The sequence below is a fragment of the Eubalaena glacialis genome, chromosome 4 (genome assembly GCF_028564815.1).
Source record: "Eubalaena glacialis isolate mEubGla1 chromosome 4, mEubGla1.1.hap2.+ XY, whole genome shotgun sequence".
NCBI classification, from domain to species: Eukaryota; Metazoa; Chordata; class Mammalia; order Artiodactyla; family Balaenidae; genus Eubalaena; species Eubalaena glacialis.
In genome coordinates, this window is record NC_083719.1 from 51950269 (window position 1) to 51969019 (window position 18751).

The following is an 18751-nucleotide window of genomic DNA, read 5'->3' on the forward strand; positions in this document are numbered from 1 at the left end:
AGATTGAAGGATGAGAATGAGTCAAAATGTGACCCTTAGAGTATCTTAACATGGTCCCCAAAGTACAGATGGCTCAGATTCTCCTAAAGCACTATTAGCATATCAGCTATATAGGATGGTATCATGGATGACATAGATATTCATAGAGGAAAGGGAAACATGTATAGAATATCTGCCATGTGCCAGGTAAATGAAAAGCACTTTGCATGCTTGTCATACTCTTTAACTTTCTAAAGGTTTCAAGAACAAGTTAGCTGCTGTTCGCTGTAAAAAGTTGTTGCTGAGTAAAATCTGCTGGTGGTCAATGAACATTTAGGTTGCTTCCATGTCTTAGCTATTGTGAATAATGTTGCAATAAATATGAGAATACACACTCAAAGATCCTGATTTCAATTCCTCTGGATATACACCCAGGAGTAGGATTCCTAGATAATATGGTAGTTTTTATTTTAATTTTTTGAGAAAGCTCCATATTGTTTTCCACAGTGGCTGCACAAATTTACATTCCCACCAACAGTGTATACGAATTCTCTTTTCTCCACATTCTTGTGAACACTAGTTATCTTTTTTTTTTATAATAACCATCCTAACAGGTGTAAGGTGATATCTCATTGCAGTTTTGATTTGCATTTTCCTGATGATTAGTGATGTTTAGCAACTTTTCATATACCTGTTCGTCATTTGTATATCTTTTTTTGAGAAATGTCTATTCAGTTCCTTTGCCCATTTTTAAATTGGATTACTTGTTTTTTTGCTAAAACTGTAGGAGTTCCTTATACATTTTGGACATTAACCTGTTAGCAGGTATATGGTTCGCAAATAATTTCTCCAAATTCCATAAACTGCTTCTTCGTTTTGTTGACTGTGCCTTTGCTGTGCAGAGCGTTTTATTCTGATGTAGTACCACTTGTCTATATCTACTTTTGTTGCCTGTGCTTTTCATATCAAGAAATCACTGCCAAGACCAAAATCAAGAAGATTTTCCCCTATATTTTCTTCTAGTAGTTTTATAGTTTCGGGTCTTACATTTGTCTTTAATCCACTTTGAGTTAGTTTTTGCATCTGTTGTAAGATAAGGGTCCAGTTTTATTCTTCTAAATGTGGCTGTTCAGTTTTTCCAAAGCCATTTATTGAAGTGACTATCCTTTTTCCATTGTGTATTCTTGGCACCCTAATTGAACATCAGTTGATCGTATATGCATAGGTTCATTTTTGGGTCTCTATTCTGTTCCACTGGTAAATTGCCAAATGTATATTAATGAACCTACTCACAAGGAATTCAGGCAAGATTTTTCATAACTACAGATGTAGTCATTGATAATCTCCACAATGACCACATGACGGAGATGGAAAGCTGACCACTGCTCCAGTTCTGGGTCATTCTGCAGATCATTGTTTAAAATCTTCCCTGACATCATTAGAGACCTGCTAGTTGAAAGAGGGATCATTTCATGATGCTTCAACATCAAATGTATCTCCTCACTAAAAGGCTACAGTGCTTTTCTAAACCTCCAGTGCTTGTGTTTAGCATTCATCTCAGGATACTACACTCAGATAGCCATCTAAATCAGGGCTGGTTTGTTTTTCCCTCCAGCTACCATCTGAAGCATGACTTGTTTACCTGTCTGGATTCTCACCGTCAAAGCCACTATTATTTTCTAAAGTAGCATTTAGAATCATTTACAATCTTAGGGATAATCCAGATAAAACACGTGTGTTTTGGGGGTGTGTGTGTGTGTGTGTGCTGTCAATTGTGTAAACCCAATTTTTCAGGCACAAGCTTAAGAGGTGTAAGTGGTTGTAAAGAATCTGTTACAACCCAAGAAACTTTGTTAGTAATATATAGCAGTAAATGTAGATTAACGTTGTCACTTGCTAACAAAGAAATGAGAGACCATAGATGAGAATAATCTAACAGAAAATCTGTAATCACATTTGATCATGAATTTCAACCTGCTAAGCTACAAGTATATACAAAGACTGTGATTAAAGTTTGACTGACTTTTTCTGAGGGAAAAAACAACCCAAGGGAAAAAAGAAACTAAAACCATACAGAAACAAGAAACAAGTACAGACTCTTCACAGAGAGACAAGAAATGCCAAAGTTTTACTCAAGGCTCTAGATCTTTAGATAGTTGCACACAATCTTTGAATCTAGTGCACAAAATGTGCTGCCAAAGCCTACTAGGAATAATAATATACTTGTCACTCAAGGGATATTTTAAAAAATCACTTTCCTTTGTACTGTACCCAAGAAGAATAATTGGTACAGTACAACGCATATATTGTTTAGTCTTAACTACCTTAAAACTTAATTCCTTTTATTGTTATTATTTTTTAAAAGGGATTTTAAATACACTATTTGCGTAAAAGTTGGAACTAAGCCTTAAACTTGCTTTTTAAATATTTTTTGAATATTTTTTGACAAACAACTCTTCATTTAAAAATCCTATTCTTTCACTCAACATGCTTTTATTGTGTATCTACTATGAACATCTTCCAATATTAGACACTGAAATCTTTCTCTATGAGACTTAAAAAAGAATTTTTTTTTTTTTACATTTTTTGAGATAGACACTGAGACATTTTTAGGCAAACAAGAAGAGTCAATCATTATACCTCCATTTTTTTCCATAGCAATTTTCCTTGTTTCTCTATTTGGGTTAATGTCATCTTGTCCGCACTCAGTTATCATGTTAGAATGTGGGCAGTGGATAAAGTAACTTGAAATGACTCAATACTAAAAGTATAAGTTAAAATAAAGGCTCCTAGCCAAAGTAAAAATGCCCTTAACCCAATTATTAGAGTACCAGAAAAGGTGGGGAGTCAGGGAGGTTTCAAAATCATAATATTTCAAAGACAAACAAAAGTTGGTATTGTAAACTCAGAACTTAAAAAAGGAATACGTTAGAAAATTTTAAAATTCTGCCCACAACCCTCACAAGACATTTGAAACTTGTCTAATTAAGGATTACTCAAACATTTAGAAATAGATATTATACAAATTATATCAGAAAAAGAGCAGTGTTAAAGGCCATATTTGTGTTAATACTGTTACCAGAGGTAAACTACATTCATCAAAATTCCATCTTAACAACTGTGTCATGAAAAACACATATAAATGACTAAACATAAGGATTAAGACTTCTTACCCCATATTTACATTGGCGGGATGTTGCTCCATACTGGAAACGGCATTGTTCATCAGCATCATACACCTGACCTGGGGCCACAGCTGGATAAAGAAAGTCACGCTTGGGAGGCTCATTATCAAGGCAAGTACCACGGCCTGAACTGTTCAACATAAAGGATCAAAGGAAATTAGGTACACTGTGGACTATTTCAATCACAGTTATGAAACCATGTGTTGAGCTCTTTGTTTTAATAATTGATGCATGAAAAACAATATATTCTACAAATAAATAATCATATGGCAAAATAGTATATCTTTACTAAAACTTGAATAAGAGCTCCAATAGTTTTTTCCAGCACCAAGACACAATACAAGCATCTCACAAAACAATCTAAAAATGTCATGTTGGCCTTTAAACACTGATTTAAACTAATTTCTGAAGGAATCAAAACAATTTCATACTGCTCTAAGCTTCTTGTTTGTTTTCAGTGGAAATATAACCACATCTGGTAGTAGAATCAAAAACATAAAATGTGGAAAAAAAACTGTGGTTGTGATCCTTAAAGACCTAATCTATATACTTCCACCTTGGGCAGAACAATAGATGCTGTGGTAAGACATGTCCAAAGCTTCTTGAAATATTTCAATAACAAATGGGCTGAATGACAGATGAGGCCAAGATCCAAAGTTGTCCTCTCAAGTATATTAGAAATGTTTAGTCTCTCAAAAATTTCATATTTCATCTAGGATCATCAGAGTTGGAAAAGAGAATGTTCTCCTCTCTCTATAATTTCTGCTTTTCAAAGTACGCTTGCACTCAAACATAATATTTTAATTCAGTGGAACAAATAACATAAAGATCGCCAAAAGCCAGAGAGAATATCTTAGTTTAAACAGCTTTATACTTTGCTAAAAATAATTGTTCATTTTTATTTAGTCAGTGTGCATAAAATAGGACAGATGCTTTTTTACTTTCATTTCATACGTGAGTAAGTTAGAATTTTTAAAGAATTCCTATGCCAACATTTAAAAATTTTTTCCAACATTCCTGTCAATTGTGCCAGCACTTGTGTTTTTTTTTCCAAATCTTTTCCATCCACTTTGCCAAAGGAAAATAATTTCACAAGTAGAAGTTCCTCAACTATTATTTAGGACAGTACAAATTTTCATTTATAGGTAAGTAAGAAAGAACCATGCATAATAATGTTTCATATTCACTTAAAATTTTATCATATTCTTAAAATGCAAAAGCAAATTTGTTATATAAAAATGTATATTTGCACAATAGCAAATACCTTTAAAAAACTGAACCATACTATGCATAAGGTGATAGATTCAAAGACCCAAAGGATAGAAAATTATCTTCTTTATGCCCTTTTTCTTTCATTTATGCCCCTCTTGATTAATTTTTTAAACAATAAGAACATTTAAATGGAATATTAAATGTGGTACTGAATAGATGTATGTTATTATTGGCTATTATAATCATTTCATTTGTCACTGCTCTAGGTGTCTAACTAATAGAGAACAACCTTTTTTTTTTTTGAGAACAACTTTTTTTCACCCAACTATCCAGATTTCATGACAGAATGCTTTTTATTTTCTGTTTTTTGTACTTTTAGAAATTGTCATGTACCTCAGCAAGAAAAACTATTTCTAAGTGAATTTTAAAAATAGTAAGTTCTTTTTATTTTATTATGTAAAATATATGGGTATGCAAATTTTAGGCAAATGTAATTCTACTAGTAAATTCAAAATTTATATTAAGGTTAGTGATAAAGTGGTCAATGTGAAAAGTCTAATGGAAGAAGAATTTATGAGATAATTGTATTAGTAGTTTAATTTCCTAATTTTCCTCCTAAAATATTAGTTTCATCTCTATCTACAACAAGACTATAAAAGTCTATCTGAAAGGAGCTAAATATGTAATAAAAATAAAATATCAAGCTAAGTTCTATATAAATCAACGGGAAAATTTTAAGCACTGAAGTACTTAAGTACAGGATCCTACGGATAAAAATATTTGCCAATAGCATAACAAAGAAAGTATAAGATATATTTACCTAAGTGGCACCAACTCAAAATCCATTAAAAATTATTGTACATAATTACTTTTATTACTACAGAAAATTACCCTAAAAACTTAGAGGAAGAAGTATGTGGACCCCCAAAAATAGTTTAGGATAACCTGAGAATCCTGAGGAAAAAATAACCTGAGGAAAAAATTCTTTCCTGATAGCAAACTGAGAATTGGCTTAACCCAGGAGGAAGCAAGAATAATTGCTTCATTTACAGTTCTTGTTCCCAGGTATTAATGGTCTTCAAATCACAGTTCACGTTCTGTAAAAAAATACCAAATTAGATGACCATTGCAGGAGCCTCCAGACGACGAAGTAATGGCATGCACTGTGGTCACCTGTGGGAAAATTCTTCTGAGAAAGTCTATCCCAAAAGTGATTTGTGTTTCAATTCTTTGGAAGTAACTATTGCTTTGTATTAATGTGGTCTAGTTAAATATCTAGATGTCTCGTTCTCTCTTCCAGTATATTTTTGCAGAAGAACAGAACACCATATGAAATACAATAAGTGAAAAATTATATAGATCTTTAAATAATGAACATGTATTTAGGAATATGGCATCAACAAAGACCTTTTAAAATGGGTTTGGCTATATTTGTACAGAATATCAATGCTTGCAAGTCAAGCGTCTTACCTACTAGTATTGGCTCCAAGATAGCAAGTGTGGGATACGTGCAAGGTTGATTTAAACTGTTTGTACATTTTGGGTAGAAAATGTACTACATATTTTCCTTCTAGTAACCATAAACATTACGTACAGTAAAACCTTGATTAAAGTATTTGGGGGGTGAGATAGTTTTCATACTTTAATTCTTAACTGAGGGTTAAGCTATGAAAATATTTTTTTTTGCATAATGTTACTAAAACTTGTGTGCCACTTTCCTGCGACTTTCAAGTAAGTTAAATCTATAGACCACAATTATTAATTAACTCTTAGAAGATAATAATTCTGGATATGTTCATGCCTTTGTACCATCAATTACCATTATGAAATATCACAGATATAGGTATGGAAGGTAGAGGACATGAATCTGAGAGATGTATATATAACCCTAGGAGTGCTTTTCTTTGTTTTTTTTCCTTAGAAAATTTCCCAGTTTTCAACCCCAATCATACTCCTCTTTGTCTCCCCAAGAATTAACGAATATTCTGATTTTTAAAATAATAATTTCTTTGGTTTTCTCAGTAATTATTCATCTCCCAATTATTCATCTGCCTGCTCTTGGATTCTATATAAAAGGAGTCATACTGTAGGTTTTCTTTTGTGACTTTATTCTTTTGCTCAGTATTATGAATGTGAGACACATCCATGTTGATGTGTGTAACTGTAAGCTGCTCATTTATATTGTTCTTTGATATTCCATTTAAGACTATGCCACAGTTATTTATCCATTCTTCTATTAATAAACATTTAAGTTATTTCTAATTTCTGGAAATTGCAGATTATGCTGATATAAACATTTTGGTATAGTCTTCTGGTACCAATGCTTTTCTTAAAAATATTAGATATGAGTTATTTTCTTATATTTTGTAATTGTCTCCTTTTAACAAAAAGAAGTTCTGAGTAATTTTTATTTAATCTAGGGTTCTAGTTAATCAATATACAATTCTTATGATACTAAGCCTAGGGTTATTTATGCTACTATTTTCAAATTAATAGTGGTAATATTATATATAAATCGTCTTGAATTTTCTCATAAAATGCCACTTTTAAGTATAGCTGGTTTGTGCCCTGGTGTCATATGTGAATTTTTTCACTTAGAAAACATAAACCTCACTCATTAATAAATGAAATGAAGAACACTGTAGTTTCCATATATGAGATGTTATTACAACTTACTGTTGTTAAGCATAGATATACTTGTCCTGAGCAAAACTGTATACATAAAAAGTGGAACTATGATTAATTCCCTAGCAGCATATATTTCACAACTAAAAGCCCAATCCTGATTAATATCTACAGCACTATAGGTAATTATTGAATTAATACACTCTACTTTTGTTTATGCTTCTAAGACAAGGCAAAAAAATGTCTATTAGTTTGAGAACATGCTTTTCCCTTGATTATGAAATTAGTAAATCAAAGTATGTTTACATTTCCAGAATCCTTGCAGTATGATAGCAAAGTCATGTTTTATGTATTCTGCTTCTAATGAGAGAAGTCTTATTCACATAGTTCAAAAATTAGCCTTAAAAATAGGTACATGAGCCAGAGTTGAGTCTTCAATTAAAATTTACAGATCCTTATGTAAAATACGGTCTGTTGGCTTTGTTTCCAGAACACATGAAGACATACTCCTAATTGAAATTTTAGATTTATTTTTCACTTAAACAATTATACTATAAAGGACAGGCCTTCAGTCTACAACACAGTGGGTCAATCTAAGAAATAAATCTTTCTATATAACCCTGTACATATCTTAACAGTTTCTTAACAACAACAACAAAAAGTTAACAGATAATACCATCTCCTACTTTTTCCCACAAAATTGTGCTAATATACCTAAATTAAGCAAAAATGAATTAGGTTAACTCATCTATGGCAAGTCAAGTGTCTTACCTACTACATTCTCATAAACTGCTCTATCAATCTTCACAAAACTAACAATATTATTACCTTCTAAAATGAGTTACTCTAAGTCAGACCTTTCTTTCTTGCCCTCTATATGACTAGGATGCTTGAATACAACTGAACTTGAGGCTTCCAATATACAAACACTATACTAGTAATGTTTACTAAGTTATGCTCTTTTTCTCCATATGTAGTTATGACTTATCAAAGATATTTATGGGTTAGAGTGAAGTCCCAAAATGTGTCAGATAAATGGAAGGAGAAATCTGTTTTGCTAAGCTGTTTTGGGGTTCCACATAAAAAAAGAGGTCCCAACTATAAAATTTGTTTTCTCTCTAATAAATTATTGATAGCGACTTTCAAAGGTAATTGCTATAGAGGAATTGTAAGCACCTTGCTTGTCCTGTTCATCTTATATCACTTCTCTTGCAGCTCTACTTTTCTTCCTAGTTCATCTTCAACCATAATGTTGCTTCTCTTTTTTTTCAGCTTCCATCCTTTCTGTGAAAATGGCTAGTCTGTATTTAATTTGGAACTGTAGGAAATTTTGCTATGGATCTCTGACAGTTCAAACAATATAACAGACTTTAATTTAAATAGAGCAAGAGTTGATTCACAGAGGCCCCAGGATTTTTGAAGACTATATGAAATTACTCTGTACTACCACTGAGTGGTGGAAAATGTATGAAAAACTGGCCTAAATTACTTCTGGCTGCCTTCCACTGCCTGGTAAATTAGCCCACAGACATCAATGAGTGTGAGCCATAACACCAGGTTCATCTTCTCTAGTTTCTAAATAAATAAATAAATAAATAAATAAATAAGTCCCGCAGGCAGATAGGAAGGACACTACCTGCAAAGCCGTCGTCGAAAACATCAGAAGCTGGCATAACACGTCCATTTTAACGGTAATGGGTTCTTTATTATTTAATCAGGACGGCTTCTGGGCGATTCATGAACCACTTATTGAATCACCGAGTTTAAGAAATCTGAAAAAAAATATTGGGAGTTGGTAAACACCATCTCCTGATTGATCAATAGCACCTAGTGTTTCAGAATGACACGAGAGACTTTTTACTCTATTGGCATTTAAAGGCCATGAAACTGTTTTCAGTTGAACATAGTGAATAGTGAATCTCTATAAATCATAGAAAGCTCATTGTTAAAATCCACCATCATCTTTGGCCTATACAGTCACTAAGTAGAGAAAAGTATGCATTCTGTTGGCTGGGCTGCAGTTCCTAAACAATTCATCTTTCAGGATTTCTTTTTCTTGAGAAGAGAAACTAAAATAAAATGTTATGACTCTTTTTGAGCCAACTATAAAACATAAATGTAATCTCAATCCCTGATCAAAATATCACTGTATTTTTAAAAATATCACACATAGCTGTTAAAGCAATTAAGTCCACTGCATTAATAAAGAGGAAAAAAGAAATTCAAGAAAGTTACTATTATGTCTTTGTGCTCCAGTGAACTGACCTTTTTAAAGGGCCTTGTGTCTAAAAAAACTTTATTGCTTGGTCAGATTACAATCAGAGTTGTTCAGTTTACTATTAAAGAGGGGGAAAAAAAGCACCAACTTTCCCCAAAATCTCTACCCATTGTCTTTCACATCTATCTTTTACTAATGGCTTTAACTTTGTGAGCATTCCCATGAGGATGCACAACAGAAATATTTTTATAAAATACAGGATAATTAAACCCATTACAGCCCTGTCAACACTAATCATGCTTACACATAGAAAATGCAAAGAGGCAATAAGCTTACATAATGCTTTTTGGATTAATTCTTTCAATTAATTCAATGGAACACTTTATTGCCACTAGTAATAATTTTACATCTCTGACAAAACCAGTGGTGATTTCTTGACTATATTTTATCAGCAATTTAGGGATTCCCTTTTGGAGTTTAACGGCCTTCATAGAGCTTTAACTAGGCAGGGTCTGGCAAGAGATCAAAACCGGTCCTTGTATTTAGTATACAGAGATTGTCCTAGCAAATGGGCTGTGCAATAGAAACAGGATAGAGGAGAGAGAAATGGTACTTGGAAAAAAAAAAAAAAAAGCAAGCGGAGGAAAGCCTTCAAAAATGCACAGGAATACTGAGCATGCATACAGTTTGTCTTTCTGGTGGTAGACACTAAGATTCCATTATAAAAACATGAGCCAAGTCAAGGGAGAAATTCCAGACTGGCTTGATTTCTGGGGAGAGTAGATCTTCAACAATGTTTAATATTTAGGTTATATGATCTCACTAAAAACATCTCAGAAAATGATATTGCTAGTGCTTTCTGTTAATAACTACCAAAAGATGTCAAACAAATTCTCTGTGGTCCATCTTTACAGCCCTTTACCCAGTTTTGGCACAAGGCAAGTACAGTGTTATAATTTATCTATTACTAACATTAAAAATTGTTAGTTTATAGTATGGTTATTCAGAAGAGCTACCTTCTAAAATAAATTTCCAATTCCTTCAATTTCATCATCACATTAATTAATTCAAAAGAGCCCATTTTAAACATTTATCTTTTGATCTTTGATTGAGTAAAGCATTGTGCTAGGTAATTGAAAATCTCTTGTTTGGGGCTTTTAAAAATATGTAACTATAAGTTTTAAGAATATAATCTGGCTATTAGCAGATATGAACCAAAATTTTAATGAATAATGTTGCCTTACATAACCTCTCTGAATTTCTAAAACTTTACACTATAATCATGTTAAGGTGAACTTTGAACAAAGACAATTTTTAAAAAGAATTTTTGTTGCTTGCCTGTACTTTATGTATGACTCACTTTTTCACAAAGTATTTAATCTCTCCTCCTCAGAAAAATATGGCACAAAATAGTTGAAGGTAATGATAGAGCAATAGTGCTTAAAACCTCGATATTATTTAAAAAAATAATATACCACTTAATGAACGTCTATTAAGTGTTTTATATACATTACAGTGTTATACATAATTATTTACATGACAACCTGATGATGTGTGTATTACTACCTAAACTCACTCAACAAATGAGGTCACTGAATATTAGGAAGGTTAAGTAATATGTCCAAGGTCACACTGTTAGGAAGTGAGACCTAAGTCTATCAGTTTCCAAAGTCTAATCCTGGAGCCCTATGCAGATGACATGTGGAAAAACATCTGCTTTCCTAAATATAGTTAGTTATACCTGAGCTAATTTATATTCTTCATATTTAAATAACTAGACTCTTGGAATATACGTTAAAGGACCAGCAAAGAAGTTCTCAAACTGTAGAAAAGATGAGTCACTATAATAAATTTTCAAAGACAAATTTTCATTTTCTCATTTTCATTTCCTGGGCGTTGGTTTTTTGTTGTTGTTGTTTGTTACTATTAGATACTTTGGCATTCCTATAGAACTTAGTTTTTTTGCCAACAAAATGAAATATGTAATCACTGAATTAAAGCTTGGCTTATGCGCTATTAAATTATATAAATCTAAATTCTTTCTGATATTGCTTCTCATTTATTTAACATTTCTAACACTCACATCATCAACCCCTTTTACAGCCTCGTTTCAGTTCCCCTAATCTGTTCAGTTTGCGTTCTGTTTGAGTATGCAGGAGAAAATTTGCCACAATGATATAGTAAAGTATTTTGGGAACAGCCTGAAATATGGGAACACTGGGCTCTATAAAAGTTACTCATTATGCAAAGTTTGAAGCACTACATATTAGGCTTCTATCAATTGCTTACTTCTGGAGCAATTCATCATCACTCTCCAGAGATTACTTACTCTAGAAAGCTGGTGATATAGTCTCGACTGCAGGCAGACCAGGAAAAGGGATTGGTATTTGCAGTAATGTGAGCTGCCATAAGTTTTGCTGCTTCATGACCTTTCGTCCCACAAGAATTTCCAATTCCATCATGGTTCATACCAAAACTGTTTTAACAAGGAAGAAACATAAGAAACATAAAAGAAAAAAATAAGAAAAAATAAAACAAACAAACCCTCAATACATCCTTTATTTCCTTATTTGATCATTTATTAGCCTTATCAACATATGGCTTCCATCAAGATAGACCAGATCCTCTAAGGAAATATAGAATTAATGTTAAAGAGATTAAGGAATAATTCAATGATACAATATATTTCTAAATCTCTTTAAATTTATCATATACTCTCAAATGTTATTTCATATGATACAGTCTCTCCTTGAACAGAGAGGGGATATATATTAATTCTAACTTTATAAATGAGAAAAACTGAGATTTACTAAAGGCAATTAACCTATTAAAGATCACACAGTTAATAAGTGTTGAAATTGTTAGTAGAACCTACCTCTAACATGCTAGAGTTCAAGCTACCTCACTTGCTGAATCCAAAAGGGAATTATGAAAAGATAGTTATGATCCAGAGTTCTAGGTTATAGGCCAAACATAAAAGTCCTTTTTCTTATTAATATGGATAAAGGAGAATTAAATACATTATGTAATTTATGTTTGTGTGTGTATGTGTCTTCAAAACACCTTTTGAAAAATCCTGATACATTTAAGGATTATGAATATAGCCTTTTCTTTACCATGGCCTCCCTGATTTTTTAAAGCTTTTCTTTGTCATTTTTTCCTGTGTCCTGTAGCCATGCTTAGTGTTATCAATGTGATTTAAAAACATATCTCAATGATAAATCATAAAATTTTTCTGTAAAGGATCTATCCACTGCATATGAATAAATTTAAGCCTTTCAGCACAAGTAGCCAGAAGTTTAGGTGAAAATCACTAAAAAAATCCTTATTGTGTCCACTGTGACATTCTAATAAATGCACCATGATATGTGTTCAAGGGAATAAGTAATTTGTGTGACATGAGTATAATACAGATAAGAATAGTTGCTGGAGAAAAATTTGGAGAGATAGTTGAGAACAGATAATGACAAGATAATAAATGAAAGTAAATATCAATACTTTTGGCAGTGTACAGACTTTGAAGATTTGTCAGAAGGAGCAACTGAAGATTTCTGAGTAGGAAGATGTGGAATTGACCTGTATTTTAGACAGATCATTATAGTAATTCTGTGGTGGAAACAATAGAGTGGAAAGAGAATAGAGCCAGGGAGCGCAGAGAGAAGATGATAACCAATTAAGAAATGATGTAGGTCTGAACTAGGGCACGGCATAGAGAAGTGGGATTAGATTTGAGACATGTTCAGGAAGGTGAATTAACTGGCCTTCATAAATACAATATAAAAGAGCTATAATAAAGACATATAATATGTCCGTGTATGGCGGGAGGAGGGAGGAGGAACTAATAATTCAGGTATAGGGACTAACATAAGCAAAGGAAGAGAATCATATGAGAGCCCTTCCAAATAACCAAATAACCTTCCAAGAACATCAATACTTAGTCTTCTTGTGTTTGACATCAACACACTCAAGTCAACCTCTTCTAGGAACAAAGTGGTGGAATTTACTGTTTGTTGAATTAGACATATATTCTGTGAAAACAATCAGCTATAGATTTACATTAAAAATTCCTTACTATAAATTTATAATTCAATAAACTTAATATTCTACATTTCTCTCAAAGGTTGATGCTACGATGTGATTACTACTATGATTCTTTTCAAATGATGATACTGATGGCTTAAAAAATATTATTTCCTTTTAGCAGTAGTCTCATACAAATCTCTGAGTAATATTAAGATAGTTGTAGGCAGGCACAGATAGCTTTCAGAAAATCACTTTTGAGATTCCCAACTTCCTTACTTACTCTTTTCTAAAAAAAAAGTAAAGCTTCTTTTGAAATCATATTTCTCCCACGTTATAAAAGTAAGACTTATCTTTCAGTCATCCATAATTTTACAATAGTTCATTGTCTTTGGCTATAAAAAAATGGGTGTCAAGGAAAGAGACAATTGGAAACATTTAGGGTCAGCACTGAGAAAAAGAATGACTTTATTGATTGAATAACATATGTAGTTTCTTGTTTTCAACAAGTTTATAGGAAGATATAATCAAATTAACAGCTGACGGGTTGTTAAAAAATTTGATGATAGATCACCATGGTTACGTTTTGACAAAGAATTCAAAAGGAGCTCAAAGAACTGAGTGATATTTCTATAATAAATTCCTTTCATCTTATCTATTTACTTATGTGATCCAATTTTCTCAACATTCACATCTATAGAAACAAAATGAAGAAATTGAATTGGTGCTGAAATCCTGCCTCATTCTAGCAGTAATGAAGTAACGGCAGTAATTGAAAATATACATTTAAAGATACATCTTCTAACAAAAACTTTATTTTTATATTTAATTATTAAAATTCATAATATGTATATATTCTTCTAATCAATTATTAACTAATAGTTGTAATGTAATGAACATATAATTCAGAAAAAAAATTTTTATGATCACAGGAAATTTTAAAAATGTAATTACAACTTAAATTGTTTTGTTACAGAGATATTTGATATAATTAAAAATACTTTTAAGCATAAAAACATATTTTAAAAGTATATTAAGAAATATTAAAATATACATTAGGGTTGATATTCTGGGAGGGAAAGGAAGAGCAGACATATTGAGTTAAAGGAGGGAAAAAAGATGCAAATTTTGGCTATAAAAGAAGAAGCTGTTAAGTGTATTTTTTTAATAATCTTTTAAAAAAATATTTATTTATTTATTAATTTGGCTGCACAGGGTCTTAGCTGCAGCACGTGAGATCCTCGTTGCCGCATGTGGAATCTAGTTCCATGACCAGGGATCGAACCTGCGCCCCCTGTATTGGGAGCACAGAGTCCTACCCACTGGACCACCAGGGAAGTCCCCTGTTAGTGTATTTTTAAAATGCATAATGATGGTTACCAAATTGCTATGGCATTTAGATTCAATCAGGTATATTTAAAGGAGGTTTTTATTTTTTACATACTAATTTTTGCAGTACTCTAGAAATTCTATCCTTTGCAATTAGTCAGACAAAAAATTTTGGACATCAACTGAAAAATAAACAATAGGGTACATAGTTTTTAAAACTTCAGAAGTATAGGGAGGAGATATGGGGATATATGTATATGTATAGTTGATTCACTTTGTTATACAGCAGAAACTAACACACCATTGTAAAGCACTTATACTCCAATAAAGATGTTAAAAAAAATTCAGAAGTATATAAGGGAAACGATTTAAAAACTAATGAAAAGTATCTGAAGAAGTAAACCTTAAATTCTATTTCTACTTACAATCCTTATAGTTTAAGTGTCAGATGCAGATAGCTGTCTTAAGGATTTCAGTTTCAGGTGTCTAAGAGAATGTATACTTTTGCAGCTTATATTTAAAACATAAGACATCCCAGAAATGACCTGACCAATGTCAACTAGTTCACTGACAGTGACACAAAGTGAAATGGGAGTTTACAATTGCCGTTCATGACATCAGCTTCAAAAGATCCCTCTAATACACTGACCAGGCTGGAGAAAGAGAGAGAGTGTGTGTGTGTGTGTGCACGTGCGTGTGTGTGTGTGTGTGTGTGTGTATGTATATATATACACATATATATTACAGATAAGCTCCTTCCTGAGGAAACTCTATCAGTGAGGAGTTTGTCAAAAGAAATGAAACTTACTAGTGATTAGAGAAAATAAATGAGTCTACTCTAAACCATCATACTGGCAAAAATTAGAATGTTACCTAGGACTAAGTGTTGACAGTGGTGTAGAGAAACTGGGATCTTAGCATGCAACAGTTATAGTGTGGTTAGGCAGCAGTTCCAGAGAGCAATTCAGCAGTATTTGGTCATATTAAATAGAGGAAACATTATGACCCAGCAATCCTATTCTTGGAGAGATATCCCAGAAATATTCCCAACGGGAACATGTATGAGGATGTTCATGACAGAGTTATTTATGATAGCAAGGAGTTGAAGACAATCTAGGTATTCATCACTGGGGAATGGATAAATAAACTTTGGCAGATGCATATTATGGAATACTAAGCAGAAGTTGGAAGCAACAAACAAGATAGATGTCTACACATAAATATAGGTAGATCTTAAAAACACTGAAAAAATTGAGAAAAGGAACAAGGTCTATAGCACTATATCATACATGCAAACAAAAATTACATATATCTTATCAAATAACAAAGAAAGGCCAAGGAATTGTTCCAGATTAAAGACTTTAGAGACATTACCAAATGCAACAGAAACTGGATTGGAGAGGGAAAAGGTTATAAAAATATTGCTGGGACAAGTGAGGAAATTTGAATAGGACTATATATCAGATAATAGTAGTGTATCAATGTTAAACTTTCTAATGTGATAATTATACTCTTATGTAAGAGATTATCTTTTCTTCTCAGGAAACAGATGCTGAAATAGTTAGGGATAGGGGACATGTCTACAACTTATTCTCAAATAGTACAGAAAAAAATACATGTACATATACAAAAAGAGAGAGAAAGAAATGTTGCAAAATATTAACAATTTTTAAATCTGACTCAGGGACACATAGGAAATCTTTCTACTGTACCAAATTTTCCATAAGTTTGAAAACATTTCAAACTTAAAAAGTTAAAAAATAAACACAGACATATATAAAACAACCTGCAATATTCTGCAAGGATACATATGAATTCAAATATAGATATCAAATTTATTAAAGGAGTTATCTATGGGAGGGAAGAAATGGGAATGGAAAATAGGAATACAGAAATATACACACATATATGAAACAAAAAGGGGCCTTGCTGGGACTGATAATGATGTTGTGCCAAGAAATAAGGATAGATAGATAGATAGAAAATAAACTCAACTCTCTGCTCTTGAGTTAAAAAATAATAATTAAAAAAAAAAAAGAACAAAAGAGAGTTTGGTGAACCTGGTGCCCACCCCAGTGAGTGAATAGTGATAACAAGAGAATACTTCCATGGTTGGTTTTATGTGTTTAATAAAATTAATCATTTAATTTTAATAAAATTAATAGATTAGGCAATGATTCTCATTTGTGGAGGGTTAGAGAAAGAGAGAAAATTGGGAAAGAAAGTCTTCCTTAGGCCTCTTGTGATTCCCCCACATTTTGCTGAGTATGCCAAGTCTGCAAGGCCTGCTCTTAACCCAGGCCATTCCTCAGGACAACTTTAGGAAATGAGGTAACATCTCCCCCTGGACAAAGCACGTTTACTTACTACTTGCTATAAAAGTATTAGATTTCCCAAGCTCGGTGTTTCTCAGTTTTGATGCAAACCCACTACATGTGTGGCATTCATCTGGGCCATACTGTGTTGCCCATTTGGGATTTGGGGCCAAAAGGAACCAAAATAAATATGCTGATGCTTATGCTGCTTGCTGTGCTGAAGTCTCTGATCCAGGAATCTCATGTCTTTTGCTAGCATCCATGCAATGGTAATAAGCTAACTTATTAGCTTATAAATAAGGTAAAATCAAATCTCAAACTCAATGAGAGAGAAGTTTGTAGTTGATTAGGATAACATACCCAATTATGGAAAGCTAAGTAATCCTGAAACTAAAGTACTTCAAAATTAGTCTTAATTTTTCAGAAAATGAAGCCCCAAATCTATTAAAACAAAGTAAGTTATTTCCCTGGAAATAAATTATATGTTGAAGATTTTCAACTAAATCTCCCAGGGGAAACAAATGAAAGATCAGAAATTCCCTTTCTCATATCTTAGTACTTCTGATCTATTTCAAAAGTTTAAAGGACACTCTTATTTCTACATTGTGAGTAAAAAGTTTTCCCTTTTCCTCTAAGATATCACCCAAAAGCAATAAGAAAAATAAGAAAAAAGAAACACAAACTTTACATTTAATGAAAAGTAGGAAACTTCTAAAACCATAAACCACCATATCATAATGTATGTGGGAGGATGACTGAATACAGAAAAATCAGAGGAATGTGGAAAGACACACAGAGGGGACAACAAGAAGTGATCTAAGCTAAAACGAGTAGAGCATGTTCTCCAAAGTTAAGTGCAACAATCTGAGGGACAAAACCAACAATACTTTCTCATAAGCAATTGGTGTAAGGGTGCAAACTGTTGGAATATACACCCTTGTTCTAGCTGTCAGAGGAAGAGTAGATGGGGCTAACTGGGGAGTCATAAAAACCATATTTGTAGGAATCAGTTTGTCAGTGAGGAAAGGTGAAAGAGAGATTCTACCTTGCCAGCAGTTGTTAAAGAAATACAGGGTTAAAGAACTTGAATCATACAATACTGTATATCAGTAATAAATTCCTGCTGAGAAAGTAGCTCTGGTGCCTACCCAACATAAACCTTCTACAAGTAGTTCATCCAGAAAAATCAAACTCATTCAAAGATGTGTGATTCAAAAGGAACAAGAAGTATGTCTAGAATATATTAAATAATTTTTTTTAAAAAAGAACAGGAAAATACAAACAGAAGATGAGGGACACTTGGCAGAAAAAAATGTTGCTACAGGAAAGATAAAAATTGGACACACATGAACTCAAACTTAATGAAGCCATCATTTCATAAAAACAAGAATTTAACGCAGAGATACAAGTAATCAGGGAAGATACGGCAAGATGAGAGATGAAAGCATGAACTGTCAGAGGAAATAAATGTGGGGGGGGGGGGGTAGAATAAAACCATCACAGGAAAAAGGCCATGATGAGTTAGCAAAAAAAAAAAAAGGGAACTGCTGAAAACATTCCTCATAGACGTAAAAAGAGCAAGCAAAATAAAATTGTACAAAGAGTTTAAAAGGATCAAAGTAAAGGAATCCAATATATATATCACTGTTGTCCCCAAAGAGAAGAATCAAAATAATAAACAGAAAGAAAAGTGACTTAAAAATACAAGAAAAATTTCAAGAAACAAAAATGGCTAAAATCTCATCAAATGTGAACTATTCTACGAGGAAAAACTGACACAGGTGAATCCACACTGAGTCACATCCTAGTAAACTTACTGGACATCAAAAATAAAACATATTTTGGGCAATCAGGGCAAAAGAACAAAT

General features: G+C 32.6%; 1 protein-coding gene across 1 annotated transcript in view; it reads right to left on the minus strand.

The window, feature by feature from the left end:
* The window catches only part of ADAMTS6 (ADAM metallopeptidase with thrombospondin type 1 motif 6), a 259758-nt gene that overhangs the window by 106310 nt on the left and 134697 nt on the right, over positions 1-18751 (minus strand). The window contains exons 9-10 of the mRNA XM_061187844.1: positions 11549-11695; positions 3153-3294 (exon numbers count right to left, since the gene is read on the minus strand). Coding sequence (XP_061043827.1) covers positions 3153-3294; positions 11549-11695 — 289 coding nt within the window. The remainder of the gene's footprint in view (positions 1-3152; positions 3295-11548; positions 11696-18751) is intronic.